The sequence below is a fragment of the Harpegnathos saltator genome, unplaced genomic scaffold (assembly GCF_003227715.2).
Source record: "Harpegnathos saltator strain DR-91 unplaced genomic scaffold, Hsal_v8.6 scaffold774, whole genome shotgun sequence".
Taxonomy (NCBI): domain Eukaryota; kingdom Metazoa; phylum Arthropoda; class Insecta; order Hymenoptera; family Formicidae; genus Harpegnathos; species Harpegnathos saltator.
Genome location: NW_020230620.1, coordinates 453,790 through 479,678, shown reverse-complemented (window position 1 = coordinate 479,678; position 25,889 = coordinate 453,790). Strand labels below are relative to the sequence as shown.

General features: G+C 36.9%; 5 protein-coding genes across 8 annotated transcripts; 4 read left to right on the top strand and 1 right to left on the bottom strand.

Moving 5' to 3' along the window:
- The first annotated feature begins 112 nt into the window (after positions 1–112).
- tos (Exonuclease tos) lies at positions 113–3,530 on the top strand. The gene is made up of 8 exons (XM_011148533.3): positions 113–585; positions 694–813; positions 935–1,196; positions 1,290–1,505; positions 1,585–1,869; positions 2,003–3,022; positions 3,126–3,232; positions 3,345–3,530. Exons 1-8 carry the CDS (start codon positions 425–427, stop codon positions 3,367–3,369), a joined length of 2,196 nt encoding a protein of 731 aa, XP_011146835.1. The 5' UTR covers positions 113–424; the 3' UTR covers positions 3,370–3,530.
- Positions 924–4,672, bottom strand: l(3)neo43 (cytochrome c oxidase assembly protein COX16 homolog l(3)neo43). Of its 2 annotated transcripts, XR_003114108.1 has the most exons (4): positions 4,424–4,672; positions 4,216–4,327; positions 3,903–4,047; positions 924–962 (listed from the first exon to the last, which is right to left on the bottom strand). XR_003114108.1 is itself a non-coding variant. In XM_011148534.3 (3 exons), the coding sequence occupies exons 1-3, from the start codon at positions 4,513–4,515 to the stop codon at positions 3,994–3,996; spliced, it is 258 nt and encodes an 85-aa protein (XP_011146836.1). In that variant the 5' UTR covers positions 4,516–4,672; the 3' UTR covers positions 3,566–3,993. The 2 variants fall into 2 exon arrangements, 1 of the variants encoding a protein (XP_011146836.1); XM_011148534.3 differs by lacking the exon at positions 924–962 and having other exon boundaries at positions 3,566–4,047.
- Positions 4,673–4,938: 266 nt separating this feature from the next.
- On the top strand, positions 4,939–7,589 carry LOC109504247 (uncharacterized). Of its 3 annotated transcripts, XR_003114107.1 has the most exons (8): positions 4,940–5,245; positions 5,500–5,695; positions 5,782–5,974; positions 6,126–6,243; positions 6,353–6,601; positions 6,916–7,009; positions 7,230–7,465; positions 7,549–7,589. XR_003114107.1 is itself a non-coding variant. In XM_025306346.1 (6 exons), exons 3-6 carry the CDS (start codon positions 5,870–5,872, stop codon positions 7,011–7,013), a joined length of 570 nt encoding a protein of 189 aa, XP_025162131.1. In that variant the 5' UTR covers positions 4,939–5,183; positions 5,500–5,695; positions 5,782–5,869; the 3' UTR covers positions 7,014–7,223. The 3 variants fall into 3 exon arrangements, 2 of the variants coding, with proteins under 2 accessions (XP_025162131.1, XP_025162130.1); XM_025306346.1 differs by lacking the exons at positions 7,230–7,465; positions 7,549–7,589 and having other exon boundaries at positions 4,939–5,183; positions 6,916–7,223; XM_025306345.1 differs by lacking the exons at positions 7,230–7,465; positions 7,549–7,589 and having other exon boundaries at positions 4,939–5,245; positions 6,916–7,223.
- Positions 7,590–8,966: 1,377 nt separating this feature from the next.
- LOC105187608 (uncharacterized) lies at positions 8,967–16,540 on the top strand. The gene is made up of 5 exons (XM_025306276.1): positions 8,967–8,988; positions 9,199–9,610; positions 9,677–9,817; positions 9,887–14,002; positions 16,362–16,540. Exons 2-4 carry the CDS (start codon positions 9,202–9,204, stop codon positions 10,123–10,125), a joined length of 789 nt encoding a protein of 262 aa, XP_025162061.1. The 5' UTR covers positions 8,967–8,988; positions 9,199–9,201; the 3' UTR covers positions 10,126–14,002; positions 16,362–16,540.
- LOC105187605 (probable cytochrome P450 305a1) lies at positions 15,982–25,741 on the top strand. The gene is made up of 8 exons (XM_011148527.3): positions 15,982–16,646; positions 20,149–20,403; positions 21,672–21,909; positions 22,299–22,458; positions 23,022–23,142; positions 24,288–24,468; positions 24,583–24,839; positions 25,244–25,741. The coding sequence occupies exons 1-8, from the start codon at positions 16,562–16,564 to the stop codon at positions 25,420–25,422; spliced, it is 1,476 nt and encodes a 491-aa protein (XP_011146829.1). The 5' UTR covers positions 15,982–16,561; the 3' UTR covers positions 25,423–25,741.
- Positions 25,742–25,889: the final 148 nt, after the last annotated feature.

The window sequence follows — 25,889 nt, the reverse complement described above, 5'->3', positions numbered from 1 at the left end:
CTAGTGGTCTGTTCTTTGTAGCTGCACTGTTGAACTGGTGCAATAAGTTAAAGTGAGACAAATATAGGTTTTCTCACTCTAGCTTATTGCATCAGTTCAGCAGTGCAGCTACAAAGAACAGACCATAGAATAGAGTGCACTGTGCATGTTCGACGAATGCCCGTCGTTACCCACCCTGCTTGTTATCGATTGTCGAAGTATCAGTAAGTTACAAGACTCGACGTTACGCGCGCTGGGTTCGCCCAATTAAAATCTCTCAATGGACGGTATCTACACATGCGATCCACATTCTAGTGAATATATAAATTACGATTGAAATCTGGCGGCAACGTGAAAGGATATTTACACTGGTATTTACACACAAGATAATTGTGTGTTCGTTTGTTTCTCAGCAGATCGTGATAAATTAGACAAGTTTATAAAAATGGGTATTACGGGATTGTTGCCGTTTTTGGAAAAAGCTTCCAGAAGAACCAATGTCAGCGAATTTTCCGGCGGCGTCGTTGCGATCGATACATATTGTTGGTTACACAAAGGTGTATTTTCTTGCGCTGAGAAAGTAATGATGGGACAAACAACGAATGCGTTGAGTATATTATTTATGTTGATATATATTCTCTATATCTCGGACATTTCATCTCTCTGTAACATTCCCCACTTTCTCGTTAAAATTGATGCTCTTTCTTTTTATAGGTATGTCTTATATTGCATGAAATTTATAAATATGCTTTTAAGACATGATATCAAACCGATCTTAGTGTTTGACGGTCGACAGCTGCCTGCTAAAAAAAAGACGGAAGTCAAGAGACGAGAGTAAGTAAAAAGAATCATGATCTTTCGTTCTCTCTTGAGTATTATATTATTATATTATAATACCTTTATATAAAATCATCAAAAGATTTTTATAAATTTATACAATTATGTCATCTCTTAGGGCCAGACAGATGAATCGCCGCAAAGCACTAGAATTGATAAAAATGGGTCAGGATGCTGAAGGAAAGAATTTGTTGAAACGAGCTATAGATATTACTCATGAAATGGCATTAGAATTAATCAAATATTGCCAGAGTGAGAACATTGACTGTATTGTAGCTCCTTATGAAGCTGATGCACAATTAGCGTATTTAAATATTAGTGGTATAGCTGATGTTGTTATTACAGAAGACAGTGACTTGACACTATTTGGATGCAAAAAAGTTGGTTTAATTTCAAGAAATAATATAATTTTTACTGATTTACTATAATCGTATTTCATCCTCATCAATGAAACTATAATTGCTTTATTATAGATATTATTCAAGATGGATTTTAATGGACATGGAGTTTTGATTGAACAAGACCTATTACATTTGGCAATGGATATGCGATCCGAGCAATTCAACATGGATAAATTTCGTTACATTTGTATTTTGTCTGGTTGTGATTACCTTCCTTCTCTCCCTGGTATTGGTTTAGGAAAGGCACGAAAATTTATCACAAGAAATACAGATCCTAATATACATAAGGTTAGTTAAATGCTGTTATGCTATTTTCAAAATATGTAACAAAGCTTCATCATATAAATGATATTAATTCAATGTCAAGGCATTAACACGTGTTGGATCAGTTCTCAATATGAAGTCATTAGAAGTGACTCAAGAATACAGAGACGCTTTTATATTAGCAGATATAACATTTAGACATCAATTAGTATTTTGTCCATTACAAAGAAAACAAGTGCGTTTGAATCCACCCACAGCTGATATTACTGAAGATCAATTATGTTATGCCGGCCAAGAATTAGATGCAGACTTAGCTTTACAACTGGCTCTTGGTAATTGCGATCCGTGCACTTTGAAAATGCTTCATGATTTTAATCCAGACAAAATTGTAAGTAACTGGAAATTTAATTGTGATTAAACCATGTTACTGTGTCATAATTATATGTGATCTGGCTTAGAAATAATGTATTGCTAAATCCAAAAAAAAGGAAATTTTTGTTAAACTTTATTGTACATTGTAGGAGAGAAAAAGGAAGCGAAGTACAGGAACTGGGCGAGTAACGATGAATCATGCTAGTATTTGGTCAAGCAAATATGAATTGGAAAATGGATCGAAAGAGAAGAGACGCACGTTGTCTTTTGCAAGTGCAGTAAAATCTATCATCACTGTAGGAAAAAAACAGATTTTACAAAGGGAATCTTTAAAGGACAATTTTGTTCCATCCAAATTTGATAATAATCTAAGTTCGCAGTGTGAGAATACCTCAGAACGTCAGAATTTGAATCAAAATATTTTAGACATCTATAATGATCAAGAGACGAAATCAACTGCTAGTCCTGAACAGGAATCAGAACAAATGTTGGATTTAGAAAATAATACATCACCAGAATTGTCAAGGCAAAAAAATCCATTTATTAAACGAGTATCGCAACTCACAACTTCACCCAGTGTTCTATCCAGTGGAAATTATCGTCAAAGGGGAAGAAATTTAATGCGCGTAAGGCGAACGATTATAGACGAGAATACTATAATAGAAAGCAAATATTTCTCCAAGAAGGATAACGAAAACCATGACGTGCCCAAATTAGATAATAACATTGAAGATATTAACTCAGAAAGTACAGAATGCAATGTAATTGCAAACGGGAACATCGATACGCATAATATATATAGCAGAACAAGTCACAAAGAATTAGATTTTGCAGGAAGTACTGTCTCAGCAAAACATGATTCGTTCTTTGTGAATCCAAATGAATCTCCAATCAATTTCAATAAAAATGCTCACGAAAAGTCATATTCTGATGACAGGATAACCGAAATATCGTCGACGATACAATGTACAAGAATTAATGACAGTTATACCTCAGATAATGTATCAGAATCATCAAGTTCGAATATGACACCTGTTGATGATTTGATCAATCACAAGAATACAAGCAATTTACGAGAAGACTTGTACAAATGGTCAAATACTAAGAATTGTCAATACACTCCGCGTAAAAGAACAGAAAGTTCCAAGAAACAGAATACACCCAATCTGGTAACTTAAACTTATGCCTAATAATAATAATAATAATAACAACAACAACACTAATGATATATATGTATAGCTATAATTCGTTATTAAATTTCTCTGTCTTTAGGTTTCACCCAAAATAAAATCACTAACAAAACAGACACGTCAAAGTAAACAGTTATCATCAGTTCCTAGCCAGCAGAGTTTATTAAGCATGTACGGATTTCAAAAAAGGTGAACAGAAATATATTTCTTTTTTCTTGTGTTTGTGCAGCATGCATAAGGCTGTAGTTATTCGTGCCAAGTTTCAAAAATAAATTTATAAATTCTTTTTTCCTTTCCACAGGTCGACTCTTAAACATCAAACTTAATTATTAAACTTATAAATTTATTTAATTCTGGACCATATTCTGGTCTTGTAAAAATCAGATATGTATAAACATTGATAGATCGATTTTTTTATTTCAAATGCGTTCAATGAAGGATTGTGAGTAGAGCTCCAATGTGTGTGTATTTAAACTGTGAGAGAATGACTTATGTGCTCTGTAAGTGAGTACACAATTAGTGTTTATTCAAAATAAATTTTAATCTCATAAATATGATGCAAATAAATACTGTAGGAAAGGCCAATTTTTTCTTATTTTTGTATTGTTAGCTGTATTACTTTACAGTTGCACATATACACTGCCAATTGAGAATTAATAATAGGTCAAAATTATTCTTACTTGATGCAGAATAAACCATCATATGTGATAATATAAGAGTGTTACCAATATCCTAACCACTATATGTTAAACTATATGTACTGTATTATATTATCTTTATACATTCTGTTATAACTGTGACGAGATACATATGTATTTACAGATGTATACTATACATAATATATAAGAAATGAGCTCACAATGAATATTTAATTTGAAGACCAAACAATCATATATTATTGTACTGATTTTATCGAGTAAAGAATCTAGAGAAAATCTAAGATTCTATGACTATTCAGGCCATGGTCTCTTTATTCGGGTATTTTCCCAGTTGTCAAGGTCTGCCTAAATGAAGAATATAATATAACGGTGTAAATGATGTAGAAAATAACATTTTTTCTTTTTTCTTAACAAAGATTTAAAAGTTAAAAATTTGCTAAATAGTAGTTTTATATATTAAAAATGTACCCTAGCAAGAACTATAGTTTTTAAATAACCTTATGAAATACATACCTTTTGCAAATTTTCATACTCTCTTTCTAATGTAATTTCTTGTGATGGTTTTAGCTTAATTCCCGTGCCCTTTACTTCATCTTTTATATATCGAGTTTTTTTGTATATGTAACTAAAAAATTTATTAAACACCAAAATGCCGGCACAAGTAAGTTTGAAATACACTAAATTTCACTGCATTTTTAAATAGTACATAAATTATTGTTACCGTAGTTCTGTAAATTCTCGAAGGCCGAATGATCCCCCAATAACGAAAATCATAAATGGTATACCGAATTTTACAACTTTACGATCCAACATTTTCTTTTTAGGTTATTAATTTTTTATTATTTTAGGTTATTAATACATGTTATACGTGTGTAAGATTGGCCGGCAGCGGACAGCACCGCCCGCGCTCACGGCACAGCCCGGCGCGGCGTGTTCGAGATGTGCCAGTAGTGTGATTCTTTAAAGCCTGGTTCCACAACTTACTGTAGCGGGATTCCGTAACTGTTTAACGATAAATATCGCTATCGTTAATTACCGACATATGTCGCTTGCATGACCGACGATCATAGTTATGGGTGATTCTATAACATGATCTTAACGATTATAATCGTTGCAAACATCGTTATAAGCGGACCGAAATAATTCGCTAACTATACAACGTTGCCAGATTTTAAACAGTTAAACTCTATGAACTTTCGATGAGTTTTGATGATTTTATGAACGTAACCAAACGTTGGACCCGCTTCTTGTGGAAAGTCAATATGCAAAAGTTAATTTAAGATGATCTGTGAATACAGAAGTTTGTTATTAGTATCTTTTGTGACAATAGAATCTGTTCGCGGATGCTCGCAGTTGAGGACCTTCTTTTTTGCCTCTTTGATATTATTTTATTATCAGACTTTCATCGCTGTGGCGGTATTGCTGAACACCAACTGCAAGGAGCTAGAAGGATCTTGTGTAAAGAAAAATAAGTGGACAAAGTAGGAATTTTATCAAGTCGAAAATGTCACAAACTATCTATGTATTATAATATTTGTATTGTGTATGTATTATAAACTTTGATACCGTATTCTACTCTTCTTAAGGATTATAAAAAGTCATATAAACATAAGTCCTGAAACTCTTCTTTCCTGAGACGTTAACTCTTTTGTTTATGATAAAATATTGTAGTAATGATAAAAACTTATTTAAATAAATTGCTGGAAATAATTTCCTTCTGTAATAATACACACTTCACATCGTGTATAACAATGTTGCAAAAACTCTCGGAGACGTTCATAAACTTTTACATTGCAGCAAAAAAGCAAGGACTGCAAGAGCATCACAATCGCAATTAACACTTATGATAAATTATTTTTACTTAAACATGGGTCTCGCAGAAGGAAAATTTAATAGTTTGCATGGAAAAGAAATGCCAAAGAAGTGGATCGAACTAACAGAAGAATTAAATTCATACCAAAGAGCAGTAAAAACCGTTGAGCAGTGGCAAGTGGTATAAATAAATCATATATCATATACATAAATTTAATATTTTCACATAATTTTACAAGAGCAGTATAATATAAAGTTCATTGTTAGGTTAAGTTGAAGAGACTTAAAAAGTCGTACTTCAATTAAAGTACGAGATTTATGTAAAGCAAAAGCATTAACAGGGAATAAAGATATAATGCAATCGGAATTGACAGAACTTGAAAAACGTATAATTGGATTAATAGGGCCCGAGTACGCGGAAGGAAATAAATTTTGTGCAGAGAATATCCCTGAGGAGGAGGTAATTTTTACTTATCTATATATACATATAATTGTGATTCGATATAATTATGAATTTATGTATAATAATTGTATTGTATGTTACAACATATTTTATTCAATGAATGCAATAATCGATATTTACACATGTACTCATTTACCTATGTGTATAGGATTTCCTGGAAGAATTGGAACATGGAAACAAAACAACTTTATCCAAAACTCCACAAGTAATAAGCATTTGTACGGATATATCACAGAAAATTTCTCAAGATTCACAATATTTAGATGGTAAGAGACTTAATTCTTGAAGTTTTTAAAATTATATAATGCATAATAAATATATAGGTAATTTTTTACATTGATTTATTCAAAGTGTAACGTATTCATTTATTTGCAGTTAATATAGATGATGTAAATGTTATTCCAAACAATTATTCACAGAATAAAAACTTATTCGATGTTGATGAAAATGGAAACTCTGATGTTGCTAAGGATTTTGAAAACTATGGATCAAGGACTCAAAAGGCTGCTTCGTCCTCATCTCTTAGGACAAATAGGAATACTCCATATCCCCTTGTAGCAAAACCAGCAAGACAGTCAAAAAGTCTTTCAGAAAATATGCATTCTCCAAGACGATTGATAAGAGGTAGAGTTAAAATCTTATCGTATAAATTGTAACTTTTATATTATGTATAGTCGTGAACAATAAGGTTGTCCGGTTTTTAATGATAATGGAACGTTACTGAATAGCCCAATGAGAGAATTATTTTTGGAAAGATAAGTGCTCTCACTAGTCCATTTGACAACATTCTGAAATTTATCAATAAAAACAAGACAACCTTGTCCACGACTATATATATAAAGTAATTATATGAGTTGCATATTTATTTGTTTGATAAGTTCTATAACACAATAGAGCTGTATATAATATTTATAAATATATTTGTTATTTTATTATAGGTAATTGGGCTCGATCGTCTGAATTGTCTTCAACAAAGGAACAGTTTCCATTGCTCAGAAGCAGGCTGAATGGTAAGACACTGATGCTGAAATGGTAAGACACAATCTTCAATTTTATATCCTCGCTGAAAATTATATCTGATAATAAGTTATTTAAATTCTTCTTTGCTAAAAAAGTTTCTGACCTCTTGTCGAAATAAAGGAGAAAACATGTTATTAGATATTAGGTACTCTTTCATTTCCGTCGCACCACAGTAGAATGAGATTTGTAAAAACAACTTGCAAACAATTTGTGACATAAAAAATGTTTGCAGATGCATGCTGAATCTGCTAAAATTCAAGCAGAAGTATCTAAGACAAATGCACAAGCAATGACTGAAATTGCACATGCTGTACAAAAATTGGCAGATACTGCTGCTGTACAAGCAATTAACGACAGTAAACGCATACGAGTTTTTGAGAAACTTACAGTTTTACAGTTTTAGAAAACTTATTGCCTACTTATCTGAAGGATTAGTACAACAAATGAAAGATTGAAGTACTTACTGATGTAATGTCATATAAATAACGATTTAATGTAATTAAATTTTCCTTTTACTGACATTGTATTGAAATATTTTATTATATTTTCAGGCTAAACAGTTCCTAACAAATTAGACGAAGTACTACTACGACTAATTCTCTGCCAAATGTAATCCGTCCTAATATAGTATTTATATAATTTAATATTTTTTACTATTATTTGACTACTACTTTGATATTAATTTGACATTATAATTATAATAGTATTAGATATAGTATTTAAATTTAAATGTTACTTTTTTACATATTTTATCTTCAGATTTACATCTAGTGCAATATAAATTGATTGTAGTTCTGCAATAATATTAATATTTAATTATACTTATTATTTATAATTTATAAAGATGCAAATTTCCAAAGCAATATAAATCCACTAAACACATAGTAAATGTTACGTATATACAACATATGTTTAATGTCTGATTCATTTTAAACTTTCTGTTATCTGAGAATTTATTTAGATTGTTGAGCCCCTCTAGTAAAGTAATTGTTTGACTATTTTAGAATGGCTCTCGCATATCTGGGTTTAGACGTGATAATGATAGAATATTGTATCTAACACCGTGATTGAAAAGCACAATAACAATTTTCACGAGCCACCGAAAATCCTTTTGATTTATCAAATAATCAATTTAAGGAGCTTTATCGCCTAACACCAGATTTGATGTACGTACAATTTCATTGATATATTAAAACTTCATTTGCAGCGGACAAGAATTAGTGGGCTGTATAAATATTCATGATAGAATACTCAGAAACGTTTCTCAGCCGGACATTAAATATATTTGTGATGTATCTAATACATAACGTTTACTGTTTGTTTAGTGGGAATAGCAAGTGTATTTATGGTACAAATTATTATACAAATATGATACAAATTTATTTATATAGATTTATTTGTTAGTTTTTTTCTCAGTGAAGCGTACAAATATATACGGTCAATTGTATTCAAATATATTTTTGCAACTAAGCAAAATTGTTTTGCAATTACATATTAATATTGTTCCTCTCCTCCTTCTTTCTCAGACATATACACAAATATAAAATAAATTAAATTTATAATTTTCATAATTACGCAAACCGTACGGTCGCGGACATAAAGGTCGTCACTTTTTTTTTTAATGACTTTCGGGACGCATCCCGACTCGAAAAAGATGAGAGCTGCTGCTCCGCCTGCGGAACACGCTTGCGCAGTAACTCACAACGAAAGGCGAGAAATGAAATATACGTGGTATGACATAAGTATATCAACAATCATTGCGTTCAACGGAGAAAACCGCTCAGTGAGCGATTAGTGACTAAATAAATAGGGTTTCACTTAAAATTTAATATACATACCTGTTCAATACCTTGCAAAAGACACATTCCCATTTGAATGACTTGTATCTACCCCTCCGCTACTGATTTTTCAAAATGTAAGAATTGGGTGCGTTCACGACATTCAACGGTTGAGCAACTGTTGAATAATTTATCAACGTTATTGGTCTGAATGTAAGGATCTAATAGTAAGGACCAATAGTCACTAGGAGGGAACCGTTACAAATGCTTTGAAGCGTTTCTCTTTCTCGTTCTATTTCTCGGATGCAAACGAAGAAAGAGACAGAAGTAAAAACGCTTCGAAGCATTTGTAGCGATTGATGGACCGCACCCTCATTGTGTTTTTGTTGCGTGCAACCTACAGTTCGTTGTTTTTGTGTGCAGTATATGCTGTATTTATTCTTCATCTGCTTTGTTCCTGGTGGGGCTCCAAGATGCTTAAACATAAGAGTCATCGTTCCCGGAAGCGTCGGCGTAATTCTCGCGATAGATCGCGCGAACGGTGACCTCGGAAGTCGCTCGCGCGAACGTGATTTGGAGGTTAGGCCGCGAGCTTCCTCACGCGATGCTTCCCTCTCGTCGGGGACGGATCTCGCCACTATCTTGCACGATATTTTGGCCTTCAGGAAGACCCAACGGGCTTCCGCATCTCTGCCTGCCGACGACGTCCGGTCTGTTCCCGTCGCTGCGGTGCCGGTCGCTGGCCCAACCTTGGTGGACGATGCTCTCATCGCCGTTCCAGAGGACTCGCAGGCAGATGAGCATCCGGTTCTTGAAAACCGGGGCGGCGTACCAGGTGCGTTGCCTTCGCTATCCGAAGGCACGTATCCGATTGCTCTATCTGACTATGCTTCTTTCTCAGCGGGCCAGCCTCTGCCAGCCACTGTCTCCTTCGCCGAGTTTTCTCCACTCCCTTTGGAGCTAGACGATATTCTCATCGACGTTCCAGAGGACTCGCAGGTAGATGAGCATCCGATTCTTGAGAAACGGGGCGGCGTACCAGGTGCGTTGCCTTCGCTATCCGAAGGCACGTATCCGATTGTTCTATCTGACCATGCTTCTTCTTTCTCAGCAGGCCAGCCACTGTCTCCTTCGCCGGGTTTTTCTCCACTTCCTTTGGAGCTAGACGACTCCGAGAAGGAGAATATGTCGTCGTTGGCGAATGAACTCTTCGGCCCTCCTGCTGCTGCGTTTGAAACTTCATGGGACCCACTCATCCTCACTTCTACTTGCAGTGAGATTTACTCCGGCCTGAAGGAGGACACTCGCGCGGCTCTGCTGTTTAGCTTCAGGGAGAGCTCCTGCAGCTAGGTCCTCCCAAACTTAACCAAGAGCTTGTTTCAGCACTCGGGAAACGCTTAAGCGTTCTAAAACGAGATGAGCATCAGACGCGGGATCAACAGCAAGTTGGCGCTTGTCTTAACGCAATTGACTCAGGGTTTTCGGATCTTCTACGCCATTTTCAGAGTCTATCGCAAGATGCCCCTGTGAAGGATGCCCTCGCAAAAATGGCGGAGGCGATTCATCTTTTGGCGAACCACCAGTTCCGCCTCTCATTAGTCAGACAAGCTTTCATCAAGCCGTGCCTCACTTTTGTCGGCAAATCAGCTGTGGACCACTCGATTATTGACGAATGGCTATTTGGCTCACCACTCGCCGAACATCTCAGATCTGCGCAAGCCTGTGAGAAAGCAGGACGAGACCTCTCGAAATCGCAGATGACCTCCTTGACGGCGGCAGCTCACAATCATCCTCAGCCGCCTCCAGTGCGTCGAGGGAACTTGCGGGCCCCTGCTCCACGGGTGACGACTGCGGTTCGCAAGTCAGAGGCCGTACCGAAGCTAAACCGCCTCCGGGGTTATCGCCCTCGCTCTCGCTCCCGGACTAGACGTTGACAAAAGTAAGAACTGGGGGCCGATTGGCTGTTTTTCAGTCTATGTGGGAAAAAGTGACCAGCGACCCGGAAGTCCTGGGTGCCGTGAGTGGATACAATATCCCGTTCGTGTCCCTACCGCCACCTCGGGTATCACTATCAGAACCCGTTTTCTCTCAGACTGTTGCGGCGGCTTGCGATGCCGAAATTTCACGTCTGCTCTCCAAAGGAGAGCTATAGTTATTACCTCTTCTTCCCCCGACCAATTCTTGTCGAGTTTTTTCCTCGTCAAGAAAGCGTCGGGAGGTATGCGCTTTATACTAAACCTCAAACAATTGAATACTTATCTGTCGCCGCCGCATTTTCAGTTAGAAGACTGGCGTACAGTTGTGCAGTTGAGGACTCAGGACTCGTGGCTGTCGACCCTCGATTTAGAAGATGCATATCTCTTAGTGCTCATTGCGACTCACTGTCGCCGTTTTCTGCGCTTCCAATGGCGTTCAGTCACTTACGAATTTACCGCGTTACCTTTTGGACTTTCTACGGCGCCATACATTTTCACCAAGCTCTTACGACCCGTCATGGCCCGTTTACGTGACCAAGGTTTTGTTCGGTTGTTTATCTGGATGATTTCCTCTTTTTCGACGCCTCGAGAGTCGACTGCCTTCGTAACCTGACTGCATCTCTGTCTTTGCTTACGTCGCTCGGTTTTCTCTTTAATTATGAGAAATCCTAACTTGTACCTGCACAACATTGCCACTATCTCGTTTTTATTTTCGACTCAGTATCGCAATTTATCGCGATCCCTCCGACACGCCGAGATGCGCTACTTCATATGATCTCTCGATTTTCTACGAGGTCCCACTGTTGCATATGAGACTTCGCAAGCATGATCGGCTCCCTTGCATCCGTCTGTCCCGCGGTAGAATATCGCCTCTTACACATCAAGGATTTCGAGCGTGAAAAGTTTCTCGCCTTAGCGCGTTCTGGTGACAGTTATGCAGCCACAATGCGTCTTCCTTCTCATCTTGAACGTGACTTCCGATGGTGGTTTTCCATTTTTTCTAACCCCCATCAGGCTAAGACTATACGTTCCGGGGTCGCTACCCGCGAAATCTCTTCGGACGCCTCTCTCTCCGGCTGGGGTGCATCGTGTGGATCACGTCATACCCGTGGCTGGTGGTCGGCGTCTGAACGGTCCTGTCATATAAATTTTCTTGGACTCAAAGCTGTTTTTTATGCTTTGCAGTGCTTTGCAGCAGATCTTCGAGACTGCGAGATTCTCCTTCGCGTCGACAATACTACGGCTATTGCCTATATCAATCGTTTCGGCTCGGTGCAATACCCGCACCTTACATTGTTGGCGCGGCAAATCTGGACCTGGTGCGAAGACCGTAACATCTTCATTTTTGCCTCTTACATTGCTTCTATTCGTAATACCATCGCTGATAGCGCATCAAGAGCCGTCAGCGTGGACACGGAATGGTCATTGTCGCACGCCGTTTTTTCGAAGATCTTGACTGCATTTGGACCTTTTGACGTGGACCTGTTTGCATTTTGCATTATTAATGCAAAATGTTCCTCCTACGTCTCGTGGTTTCCTGACCCAGGCTCTGTGGCGGTAGACGCATTTACACTATCCTGGGCAGATATAAAATTCTTCGCTTTTGCCCCATTTATTCTTTTACCGCGCGTCCTTAGTAAAATTATTAATGACCGCGCAGAGGAGATCGTAGTCGTCCCTTCGTGGCCATCTCAAGCGTGGTTCCCTCTATTCAATCGTCTTCTTGTCGGGACGCCGCTCATCTTCACGCCAGCTCCTGATTTGCTCTCCTCTCTTTTCAGGGACTGTCATCCGGCCTGGCGGACGCTTTCCCTGGTGGTCGGGAGCTTATCCGGCTAGTTTTTCTTGACCGCCGGGTATCACCCAGTGCGGTGGGGACTACTGTCGCTTCGTTAACGGACTCTACGATTTGTCAGTATTCTCGCCCCCCTTTGCTACTGGTGGTTTTATTGTCACTCCTCGGGCGTCCCTCTGTTCTCACCAACTCCGGAGCAATTTCTAGACTTCCTCGCTCGCGAGTTCATGCGTGTCCGTTCGTACACTCGAATTCGACACTCAATATGGCCCGTAGTGCCGTCTCTCTTATCACATATAGCGAAATTGGTAACCATGCTCTTGTTAAACGTTTTTTGTAAAGGGGCAGGGATGCTTAAGCCTCCCCGCCCCCGCTATGATTTTATCTGGGATCCAGCACCTGTCATTGCTGAAGTTGGCCTTGCTCCTAGCTCTTGGCACAGGTCAACGTGCGCAAACGCTCACCTCATTCCGCCTTTCGCAGATAATCCTGTCAGAAAAGATTATAAAAGTCCCGGATCGTCTAAAGACTTCTGCGCCCGGACGTTCTCAGCCTTTCTTTTCTTTTTCTCCGTTCCCGGATAACGCGAGTTTGTGTATTTACTCCTTAGTCAAGCATTATTTACAAGTTACTCAGGACCTGCGTGTTTCCTCGGGCGATTCCTATTTTATTTCTTATGTACGCTCGCATCGTGCCGTTGGCACCCAAACGATCAGTCGCTGGCTGCGAGCGGGCCTTAGAGAATGCGGCGTCCAAACTGATATGTTTACACCGCATAGTACCCGTCACGCATCCACCTCGTTGGCGGTGCAGAAGGGAGTAGCTTTAGATATAATCAAACGTGCGGCCGGTTGGTCAGGCTCCTCCCAAGTTTTCGCACGTTTTTTACAATCGTCCTATCCTCCACTCGGAGATTTTTACAAACTCCGTTCTTCGCGCTTAAGGCTCACGTTTATTTTTCTATTGTTGTTATTCTGCGACTGCCTCCTTGCAGTTTAATACGCCCCTTTACGGCCAGTTGCGCTATTTTTTATTTTATTTTCTTTTCACCTCCCTCCTCTGCAAATCGCTTTCTGAACATCTACAGTATCCATCCGGACGAGACCACAGAGCTTAATTATATAAGCAAACGAATTCACCGAGTGAAGTTCGCTTGGAATTATGCTTGTGGTCTCGTCCGGATGGACTTTCCCTCCCACAGTATCCGCGTTTTTTCCCACCCGCGGTCTTCACATTGAGCGATTTGCTGTTTTCGTTCTGAAAAATGAGATGGTCCTGCGCGAGCGCGCGGGAGAACGGTGGCGCGTGCGAGTGCGCGGGAAAGCGGTGACGCGTGCGCCCCCTTTTTTCCTTCTTGACAGGGATGTGGATTGTTGAGAAGTGCGCGTACAGAAGACATTACTACAGTATCCATTCGGACGAGACCACAAGCATAATTCCAAGCGAATTTCATTCGGTGAGTTCGTTTACTTATATAATTCCAAACGAACTCACTCGGTGAATTCGTTTGCTTATATAAGTATCATCGATGTTACAATGTCAGCTAAATCATATGGTATCTTACATAATAATTGCTCTGTTATATAACAAAATAACACATAACATAACATAACTCGTACCATATAATTTAGCTGACATTGTCATAATATTTTATGTTTTATTGGATTATTGTGTAGATAACACGAAATCTTTTGAATCTTGAATCTTGAATACTTTTGATTTTTACACAGTAACATATAGAAACAGTTCATAAATAATTTAAACAATTTATATATATATCTACGATGGAAGAGAACAAAGTCAGTTGAAAATACAATGGCGGTATACTTCCAATCTAGGCGGACTTTAAACGCATTTATCTAGAAACATAATTTTTTTTCTAAACTATTTTCGTTATCATTAACATTAACATTATCATTAACATTACGTAAAAACCTAATAACTTGAAATTTTTACGCAATATACAGTAGACACAGAGTTTTCCGCCCCTATCTCGAACACAGTTATATTTTATTTTATCCATTTTTTTAAATATGATTACAAGATGAGAAGTTTCATTTTCGATACTTTTTTTTTGTACAGACATTATTTTTCCAAACTTGGCTTCATTGCCTTCATTTTAGTACGAATATAATGGCAACCGTATATTTTAAAAATCTTTCTTAGTTTTTGGTTTCAAAGTAGTGAGAGGTCCGGAATTATGTCGACAGTAAACATAGAGTTCGCAAGCGGATTACTACATTTTTATCTATTATTACAAATTGGATCGGTTCTTGTGATTCGATAAAATTTATTTTATACTTTGAACTTTAATGAATACACTGTGAAAACTTCAAGTCGAGCCATTGATCTTACCGTTTTTGTTAAAAAAGTTCGTAAAAATAGTCTTGAAAACGGTGTTCTGCGTGTAATTCCCCCTTTAACCTCTTGCGCTGGAAATTTAGTGACCGGTACCCGCGTGATGAACCCGTCCAAAACGATTGGAAGCGAGCTGTCGAGTGAACTTGAAATCGTTTCTGTACAAACAGATTAAACAAATTGCGTGTAAAAAAATGCATATAGTCACACTATTTAGATCAATACAGATAGGATTAATAATATATATTAATGGCCGCGTTCAGCAGAAAAAGCTGCTTACTAAGCGCTAAGTGATTATCGTTCCTGATTGGTTCTTATTGTCCTGGATTCGTTAAAGATCTAAAAAAATACTTCAATCATAGATAATAATCACTAAGCGCTTCTGCGCTGAATGTGGCCAATCTTTTAGCTGCGGCGATTTCAACTGAGAATCGTCCGCTGTGTACAGCATGAGATTCGCTTGTCGCGTCACCAAACCAGGTGTTATTTTATATATTTTTTTATATTTATTTTTTATATTTAAGTTATTTTATATTTATTTACGCACTTCATATAAAGCGTTAAATACATCATATAACAAATAAATAAATAATTAAATAAAAAATGGCTAGTAAACAAACAACAAGTAACGTGTGTAGCAGGTCATTCCTACTTTGGACACAAACAACAAGCGACGAGCGTAGCGCGTCATTCTAGCGCAAGAGGTTAATAATTCTCAACAACGATGGTTCAACGAAATAGCTAAATCGTAAAAAACTTTAAATTCCCGACTTCGGACTTCTTTCGTTTGCTTCACTATTCGGTGTAGAAACGCAACGATACAGCTGTTTTTACACATCTCAGAAATATTAATCCTTCCTTTCGTCCTTATTAAGAAATATGAATCCTTCCTTTCATCCTTATTAAGAAATATTAATCCTTCCTTTCATCCTTATTAATACTTATTACCATGATTTTACACTTCATTATTTCATCAAAGAGAAATGATTATGATCGATCTTGACATCTTCTCCAAGCTTCCAATTGTATAAAAAAGTGATTTTAGCAAAAAAAGAATAGCAAAGGTCACTTTTTCATGTAGTTGAAAGCTTGGACAAAATATGAAAATCGATCACAAATTCCTTTGAGATATAATACCAAAGATATGATACTATGGCAGCTAACGTGACTCATCATAAAAACGCGTAGAATCGTAGAGGTGGTATATAATGCGTCGCTAAGAGTTACAGGACTCAAATGCGATCTGAGTTTAGTGAGCTGAACGTGTCAATTCGCATGCGTACTGACAAATCGTGTCGTCTTTGGTTGTGAATGTGCGTGCTTAGTACCCACTCTACTACAGCGAGGTTGATACAGACTTAGTCCCTACTGCCAGTGTAACGGGCAAGACGCCAAATTCGCTGACCATAGGCAAACCCGGTTTATTTGTGCAAAAATAATTTGTTATACAATTACAGCGATCCGTGAGATCTGTATGAAGCTCTGTAGTTCTGCATGAAGAATTGATAAATTATAATTGTGACAAATTATAATCAAACACAGCAAGAACGATATTAAATCGTATTAAAATATTGTTACGGACGATTAATTTTTTGTTTTCATTAAGAGTGAATTTAATTTAAAATACACGGGCAACGCAATTGCCAACCACGGCGCCATGTTGACAACAATTTTAATTGCTTTGTCTCTGTTACTCGTTTACATCGCCCAGCAAACACGGAAGAGGAGAAACTTCCCGCCAGGTAATATGTTTACTAATACTTTTATGTCTCGTACAGGAGAAGATAATTCGGAGACAATAACACAATTATCTGTTTTATTGTACGTTACAGTTATTAGCTATTTTCATCGTGTAGTGATTTGTAAAATAAATGTCCAATAATCTGTAAATAATAACGTGATATTGATTTGAAAGAAAATGTACGTAAAAAATGTAATCGAAAAGAGTTTGTCGACAGCAATTTTTTATTCCGGAAAAAAAATCATACATGAATTTTGTCCATATACTAAGGTACCTATCATGGAACTCGTCGGAATCGATTCCGATCGGAATAATTCCGTTTCCCCTAGAAAAGACAATAGAAATCTAGGAAATAATGAAATAAATTCGATCGGAATCGATTCCGACGAGTTCCATAATAGGTACCCAGATCTATAAATATGAAACCGAAATTTGCCCATAGATGGCCCTAACTGTCAATGTAGTTACCGTCAAACCGCGTCATTAGAGCCATTTCCACTTGTTGACATCTGACAAAGATTTTCAACTCACGACAATACAAGTTTTATGCAACAGCATAGTTTGTAATAGCGTTGAACATGTCGAATTTTGTGCCTGGAAGCTTGCTGAACGATTTGCGGACAGCATTGATTTCTTGTTACCATTTGAAGAAAACTGCTGCAGAATCGCATCTAATGCTTGTCGGAGCTTACGGTGAGCATGCTCTTGGTAAATCACAGTGCTTTGAGTGGTTTAAAAAATTCAAACGTGGCGATTTTTACGTGAGAAACGAAGAGCGTGGAAGACCACCGAAAAAGTTTGAAGACAGCGAATTGCAAGCATTGTTGGATGAGGATGACGCTCAAACGCAACAACAACTCGTGGATCAATCAAATGTGACACGAGAAGCCGTCTTCCATACGTTTGAAAGCCGTGGGAAAGATCCAGAAAATGGGAAAATGGGTTCCACGTGAACTGAATGAAAGACAGCAGGAAAACCGAAAAACCACTTGCGAAATGTTGCTCGCCAGATACAAAAGAAAGTCATTTCTCCATCGAATTGTGACTGGCGATGAAAAGTGGATATATTTTGAGAATCCTAAGCGTAAAAGATCATGGGTAACTCCAGGCGAACCATCGACATCGACTGCAAGGCCAAATCGCTATGGACGGAAGACAATGCTCTGTGTTTGGTGGGATCAGAAGGGTGTGATCTATTATGAGGTGCTAAAACCTGGCGAAACCGTTATTACTGAACGCTACCGACAACAAATGATCGATTTGAATCAAGCTTTGCGTGAAAAACGACCAGAATATCAAAAAAGGCAATACAAAGTGATTTTGCTTCATGATAATGCACCATCGCACACAGCAAAACTGGTCAAGGAAACGATTGACGCGTTTAGTTGGGAAATACTTTCGCATGTGGCTTACTCATTAAACTTGGCTCCGTCCGATTACTACTTATTCGATCGATAGGACATGCACTTGCTGAGCAGCGCTTCACTTCTTACGAAAATGTACGAAAATGACTCGATGACTGGTTTGCCTCAAAAGAGCAACAATTTTTTTGGCGTGGTATCCACAAATTGTCAGACAGGTGGGAAAAATGAATAGCTAGCGATGGGCAATACTTCGAATAAAATATTTTTTATCATTTTCATACAATAAACGTGTATTTTCTATACAAAAATTCCGGTTTCATATTTACAAACCTGATATATGGTCATAATTAACCCTTTGCGGACGAATTTTTCCTTAACTCCAATTCCCAGCAAGTCGAGCATATTCTCTATACAAAATAAAATTATACATAAAGACTTAAATATTGGAATAAAAAGATAAAGAGAAATATATATTGCTTTGTGAAAATCTTCGCGAATAACTTCGCGATACCTTAAGGCATCCGCACGACTTTCTGAGGCGTACATGTAGCGATGACTATATTAGTCATCTCACGGACTTAGAAAATTAATCGTACATAATAATGTCTGCGGCAAAAAGAATACTGTTATATAAATAATCGATCAAATTTTATGCGTAGCATATGATGGTAGCATATGATGTTGATGTTCTGATAAATTGATTTGAATAAACATTTTTTTTCTTTTTTTATTTAGCATCATTCTTTATGAACATATATGATTATACATGTGACGATATATATAGACAAAATTTACATATAATTTATATATATATATAGTCATATATAATTTTATGTACCGAGTGTTTCAGACTACTTGGATCACCCGATTTTTTCGTTAACGCGACATTTTAGAGAAAAATATTTCAGACAAAAGTTATAGGGCTTCAAAGGATCTATTTATTGACGCTATAAATTTCACCCTAAGATAACCTTGAAAAGTCCAGTCAAGATCAACATAAAAATCTTAAATAGATACCCCAATTTTTTATTACATCATCTTTTTCTAGCAATTAATTTGAACAACTTTTGTCTGAAACATTTTTCTGTTTACCTGATATTTTGTGAGATATTTAAGGAAAACCTGATGATAACTTTTTCAATATTTAACTCACGATATCTCGCTAATTATTTGTCAGAAGCAAAAGTGGCACTAGTGGTACTTTTTTGCTCTATTTAGTCTCAAGAATATATTATTCCAATAGCGCCCTGAATTTGGTTAATTTGATGATTTTGGAATTTCCAAAAATCAGCAAGTTAACAAAAGTTATGGCACTATTGTAAAAATATATTCTTGAGACTAAATAGAGCAAAAAAGTCTAGTATCACTTTTTCTTCCGACAACTAGTTAGCGAGATATCGTAAGTTAAATATTGAAAAAGTTATTAAGTTTTCCTTCAATATCTAGAGAAATATTAGGCAAATGAAAAAATATTTTAGACAAAAGTTGTTCAAATTAATTGGTGGAAAAAGAAGGTGTAATAAAAAATCGCGGTTTCCATTTCAGATTTTTATGTTGATCTTGACTGGACTTTTCAAGGTTATCCCAAGGTCAAATTCATAACGTCGTAGTAAATAGATTTTTTGAAGTCCTACGACTTTTGTCTGAAATATTTTTCTCTAAAATGTCGGGTTAAAATGAAAAAATCGGGCAACCCGATATACCGGGTGGTCTGAAACACCCGGTATATAATCATATATGATCTTTCTTTCCTGGGACATAATCTGTTTTCTTATAACGACTAAAATAAATAATAATGTTGGGAATGTTGAAAAAATGGAACTCATTCTTACTCATTTCACACTTGATTGTTAGCAATTTTAAATTTAGATTATTCGGGATAAGAAATCGGAGTATTTTTTATTTGTTTTAATATATACATATTGCATTTTATTTTTTGTCTTTTTTATACAACTACACCAGATAAAATGAGTGTCAATTAGCATATGGAGCGTAGTTATTAATTATTAATTATATTTGTTATTGTAATCAACGATTATTGAAATTCGATGACTTTATTTATACATGCAATATTTATCATAACAAAATGACTTCAAATTCAAATGTCATATTGAAGACAAAATTTGTTTGGATTTGTAGGTCCTTTTCCTTGGCCACTTGTCGGTAATCAATCTTATGTTCATATGTTGAGTCGAAAACTCGGCGGACAACATTACGCTTTTCTGGAACTCTGCAAACGTTATGGCAGTAATATCATATCTTTACGGCTAGGCGGTAACGATGTCATAGTTGTTTCCGATAGTAAGCTTATTCAGCAGGTATTTAATAAAGAAGAATACGATGGACGTCCTTGGAATGAATTCACGAAAATACGAAATTTTGGCAAGAAAAAAGGTATGACGATCCTCCTTGTTTCATATTAAACGTAAACCCTCCTTTAACACGTTGACCGCCACGTTGGTCTCCTGTGACCGGAGATGGGGATTTCCTCGATGAAGCCATGATAGTCGTCAGTGACCGGAGTGCTTCAAATGTTTGCAATAAGTTTGTAATAAAATAAAATGAATATCGTGAACCAAAAAATTTTGAACATCATAGCTAACTAGATAATATTATGATGAAATGAAAACTTCACTATTCAACAAATCAAGATCTTAATTAAAACATTATATATTGTATTACAAAAATTAAGTACGGTGTATTGTATTAAAACATCTTAAGCACAAATGAGGCTGGCCATTGCAATCTCCGCAGTATGTAGTGACCTTTTTTGTCCAACTTTCAGCATTTTTCGAACCACGATTTGCAACATTTTTTTTTTATTTAACATACTTTGCAAAATTTTCGCACCAGGTATGCTGGCCCTTCCTTCTTTTGCATTTCATGTCGTAATCTTGTTCGGGCAGTTATAATCGACGAGGCTGATGCTTCCTCGTTTTCATCACGACACTGTGTCAGATCATCATGACATTGTCTCTGAATGTACAGTTGCGCGATACATTATCGCGCAAACGTCGTAGATAGTCATTTTTTATATTTTATAAGAAAATATTCAAAAACAGTTATCAAGAGTAACAGAGTGCCGAGGCCAAGGGGCCTCACGGTGGTCTCTCCTCACCTGTGACCACCAACAAGATAAACGCACTATGGATAAGTGCATGATCGTGTATAACCATATTTTTTATTATTTTGTCATTATATGCTTAGAATAGTGAAAAATTCTCTTATGCCCCACTGAGAGCATCATATAAATTTGACGTGGCAGTCAACGTGTTAATCGTCAATGTTAACACTGAAATACTGAATCGTTACTTCTGTTTCATCGAGATACATTTGAGACACTTTTTTCAACATCAAAGATGTATTACTTCCTTTAATACCGTTCACGAATACCGATAAGTGTTGTGAACTACATTTTAGTCCGATTGAGAAGTTACTTTTACTCTTATTCTTTTTTTATTTTTCTTTTTTTTTTGTTTTTTTTTTTAAGAAACACTAAGTGACAATTTTTATTCGGCGATGTGACATTTTGAAGAGAGATCTTGATATTCGGCGAACACACATGTTCGAGTAGAAGTTTTGCGAGAACGTGCAATTCAGTGAATCCCGCAGAATTATATCAATTATATAATTATCGAACTAATTGAGGTTATTGAGATCAGGAATCACGTTAAACGACGGCCCGGAGTGGAAGGAATTACGTGGTTGGACGGTGCGCAATCTAAAGAATGTGGGTTTCGCTAGACAAAAAATGAGAGAATTACTTAGGAGTGAGTTGGAGATTATTTTGGAAAAATTGGGGGAAGGCGGTGTACGATACGTGAAACATGCTATCATACCGGCTGTGATAAACGTTCTCTGGACATTATTAACTGGAGACCAACTCGGCAATGACACGAAGTATGTGTTATACCATTATAAAATCAATATCAAAAACCGGTCGTTTGTGTAGTACTTCAACTTTTCTCAATTATCGGCTGCCTTTTCTTATACGTTTGCTTATAATTTCTTTAATGTAATTTAAAGCGCTTCTTGTCAATAATCGGCCCTTGAGTAAGATGTGTACATCTCATACATGTAAAAGATGACACCTTTTTCTTTTCTTAATACGTAATTTTATTATCTCAAATCTCAAAACGAAAGAAACTGGGCAAATATACAGTATAATTTATTTTTATCAGTCTTCCGATTCGTGTTTTACCAATCGCAAAAGAGCGCGAAAGAGCGAGAAGGATAAGTTGACTGGTTGGCTGTGTCATAAATGTCTATCGAATTTGCGATATTTACAGGCTGCATCAATTTAACAAATTATTGGAACGTCGCGCGCAGCTCTTTGACTTGAGTGGAGGACTCCTCTCGTCATTTCCATGGCTCCGTTACATCATGCCCGACGCGACCGGATATAATGTTCTCATTTCTTTGAACAACGAAATAAAGAATCTGCTAATGGTGAGTTCCTTTAACTTTGCACCAATTTGTACATGACGCAAGCGACGTCATGTATTGTATGTGACGTCCGTAACCATTTGAGTCACCAATAAAGCTTATTAGTCTTCTGAGAGTGTTTGATTGGCTAAATTTACAGCTAAATTTACCACCTTTCTTTCGTTCTCGAGTTCAATGTCGCCTTTTTGGCTGAAAAACGGTATTTTCCCCATTTTTAATTTGCAATAGCGAGATGAAGAAAATTTGAGTAATTTAAAATGAAAAGGATTACGTATTGATGCAAATACAGAGAATTGGATAATGTACATGAAACCGAATAAATTCGACGTTACGTAAAGCATAAGAAAAAAAAAAAATAAGTAGCAATAACGAGAAAAGAATTATTTATTTATGCAAATATATAAAGAATTGTAGCAGGAAACGAGAAAATTCGACGTTACGTAAAGCACAAGCAAAAAAAAATAAGTAGCTATAACGAGAAAAAACATGAATAACATTTTAATCTCCAACAACCTCTCGTTCTCTTTTTCTACTTGATAATACTTTTAATTGGTTTCACATATCAGGCTACCATTAACGAGCACAAACGACAATATCACAAGGGAGCCGAAGCGGATCTTATCGACTTATTTCTTTATGAGATGAAAAGGGAAAAGACGACAAAGTCTGAAACTACTTTGTTTTCAGGTATGTACGGACAATAGCAAAGTATAATAGACTTAATATTTGGCGCAATTGGATTACTGAGATTTTTTTTAATTGTACGCGATATTGATTACTTTATTATTTATTGACTATTTATTGAAATAGAGAGAACGATCTTGTGTGAAAGCAATGCATTTCTGTCATAATATAATAGTAGCTTTATGTTAATGTCTACAAAGGAATTCGTATGATCCAAAAATATACGTTACTGGATATACAATTACTGATATACTAAAATATACGTTACTGATTATACAAATGTTATTCAAATTATTCATAGAATTAAGTTATTTATAAGATGAACTCGTTATCATTGTTTTATCATTGCTTTAGCATTGATGTATTTCTTTTTTGTCTCGTTCTTTAGATATGCAGAAAGGTTGCAATAACTAGAGTCTAGAATGACTAGACTAGAATGACTTGTCAGCGGTTACGATAACGCGCCATTAGCATTTATACGAACGTGGTCTCTGAACCTAACCTACAGTCTTATTTTCTAATTAAAATAATAGTGAAATTATAATAATAATTTGAAATAATTTTCGGTGAGGCGCATCATATTAAAATATCATTATGACGGCTGATTAATAATAATTGACAATTAATCAACAGTTGCAATATGCAACATGTGATTCGATACGATGTGTCTGACCGGAAACTTCAAATATTATTATGTTGCGAAATGGGAAATGTGCATTTATAAAGTTCGGTGGAACGTAAGCGAGATCACGTTTTATTTTCAGAAAATACAGCGATGTGCAATGACATTCTTCAATTTATAATTATTGTTATGCGCGCGAACATGAAATACCTTGTACGTTAACAGCCTTCCGAACAGCATGCATTTTATTATCGAGCATTATTGTCTCAATCACGGCCTCGAAGGTGTAGCTTGCTCAGCTCTTCGTTCGTCGCGAGTATCCGTGAGGAAGTTAACATCTTTCCTCTTGTGATCCAGCGCGCTAATGAATCGACACGAGAGAGAGAGAGAGAGAGAGAGAGAGAGAGAGAGAGAGAGAGAGAGGAGAGAGAGAGGAGAGAGAGAGGAGAGAGAGAGAGAAAGTGTTCTCGACATCACAAGCTCCGACATCTCGCTTTACTCTTTTGCGATTTATCATGTCTTTCAGACGACAATCTTCTTCTTCTGATGATCGACTTTTTCATCGCCGGCACTAACAACACAACGGCAGCACTCGATTTCCTCTTTTTTCACATGGTCAAGTACCAAGACGTGCAAAACAAATTACACGAAGAGATCGACCGCGTGATAGGCTCCAACAGACTGCCAAACTTGGAAGACAAACTGAAGTACGTTGTTTAAGTACGCTGTTATCACTCATTATACGAGAGGTGAAGCAGAGTCAATGTTGCTCGGATAATACATTAACAATCTGCACGTCAAATTTCATATTCATTTCACAGCATGCCTTTCACGGAAGCTGTAATAATTGAGTGCCAACGTATATGGTCCATCTTTCCCATAATTGGACCACGGCGTGTTCTCGCCGACACGACTCTCGAAGGTTACACGATACCGAAGAATGTCATCGTCCTGATGAATGTGTTTGCTCACAACATGGATCCGGAATTGTACCCGGATCCGGAGTCGTTTAAACCGGAGAGATTTATGAAGGATGACGCCTTTCAATCGGACGATAATATCACAACATTTGGAAGAGGTAAAGTCGATGACTTATAATCTGTGAAAAAAACAGCACACAGCTACAGAAATGTGAGACGAGGTGTATCGCGATATTCTTCAAACGATATTCTTAAACTATATACAGGTATAATTAAGTACAAAGTATAATTATTATGCAAACGCGTCGTGTGTGCACTGTCTTCTTTTCACGGGAACGGCATCGCACAATGCAACTGGAAAGCCTTCCGCGGATACGGGATAAACGCGGGCGGTACTTTCTTCATTAATGTAGGAAGGCACGCGGTGCCTTCTGACGCGGTGATGAACAATTACACTGGACAATTGTAATTAAATTAAAATCGCGCGCGTCCTATTTCTGTTCTCGAAGTCGATCATACATACATTCATGCATTTCGCAGTTTAAGTGAAATTATCTTCCAGGCAGAAGAAGATGTCCCGGTGAAGCGTTAGCAAGATCGTCCATCTTCCTACTATTTGTCGGCGTGATGCAGAAGTATCGACTACTTCCGGTGCCAGGTGAAGAATCCATCAAGCTGGATGTAACTACCGGCATAAACGTTATACCAAAGCCTTATAAGACTTTACTTGTGCCGCGATAATATTTATAGACTTGATACTTCAAACTACTTTGCTTGTGAAGTACTTGCAAGATAAGTATATTATTCTTTCCCTTTTCCCTTGGTTCATAAAATATTCTTGGGAGTTATAATATAATTTTATTGCTTTCGAGGAAAAGCGAATTGAAACACAAACAGTTCAGTCAGTGTGCTTTTTATTGTAACAAATTTTTATGCATTTTTAAATGATTAATAAAATCATTTTTATTCCATAAATACTTCAACCGCTTACGATTCTACGTATCCCGTGCTGTATTTACGATCCCGACGACATAAATTGTTCGCTTCCGGTCATATTTAATTAATTCAAGACAGTAAACACCAACAAACAGTAACATTACATCAATGTTATAATTTCCCATTCAGCGATGTAACTGTTACATACAACGCACGTTATAACGTACTTCCACAGTTGTGTGGGAAATTGTAACATCGATGTATTGTTATTG

Coding starts and splice junctions, on each gene's coding strand:
- LOC105187608 (XM_025306276.1), top strand. CDS start 9,202: ATGCTGTATTTATTCTTCATCTGCTTTGTTCCTGGTGGGGCTCCAAGA. Junction 9,611..9,676: donor AAACCGGGGCGGCGTACCAG/GTGCGTTGCCTT, acceptor CTTCTTTCTCAG/CGGGCCAGCCTCTGCCAGCC. Junction 9,818..9,886: donor GAAACGGGGCGGCGTACCAG/GTGCGTTGCCTT, acceptor CTTCTTTCTCAG/CAGGCCAGCCACTGTCTCCT.
- tos (XM_011148533.3), top strand. CDS start 425: ATGGGTATTACGGGATTGTTGCCGTTTTTGGAAAAAGCTTCCAGAAGA. Junction 586..693: donor ATGGGACAAACAACGAATGC/GTTGAGTATATT, acceptor TTCTTTTTATAG/GTATGTCTTATATTGCATGA. Junction 1,197..1,289: donor CACTATTTGGATGCAAAAAA/GTTGGTTTAATT, acceptor GCTTTATTATAG/ATATTATTCAAGATGGATTT.
- LOC105187605 (XM_011148527.3), top strand. CDS start 16,562: ATGTTGACAACAATTTTAATTGCTTTGTCTCTGTTACTCGTTTACATC. Junction 16,647..20,148: donor GAGGAGAAACTTCCCGCCAG/GTAATATGTTTA, acceptor TTGGATTTGTAG/GTCCTTTTCCTTGGCCACTT. Junction 24,840..25,243: donor TATCACAACATTTGGAAGAG/GTAAAGTCGATG, acceptor ATTATCTTCCAG/GCAGAAGAAGATGTCCCGGT.
- LOC109504247 (XM_025306346.1), top strand. CDS start 5,870: ATGCAATCGGAATTGACAGAACTTGAAAAACGTATAATTGGATTAATA. Junction 6,244..6,352: donor AGATTCACAATATTTAGATG/GTAAGAGACTTA, acceptor ATTTATTTGCAG/TTAATATAGATGATGTAAAT. Junction 6,602..6,915: donor TCCAAGACGATTGATAAGAG/GTAGAGTTAAAA, acceptor ATTTTATTATAG/GTAATTGGGCTCGATCGTCT.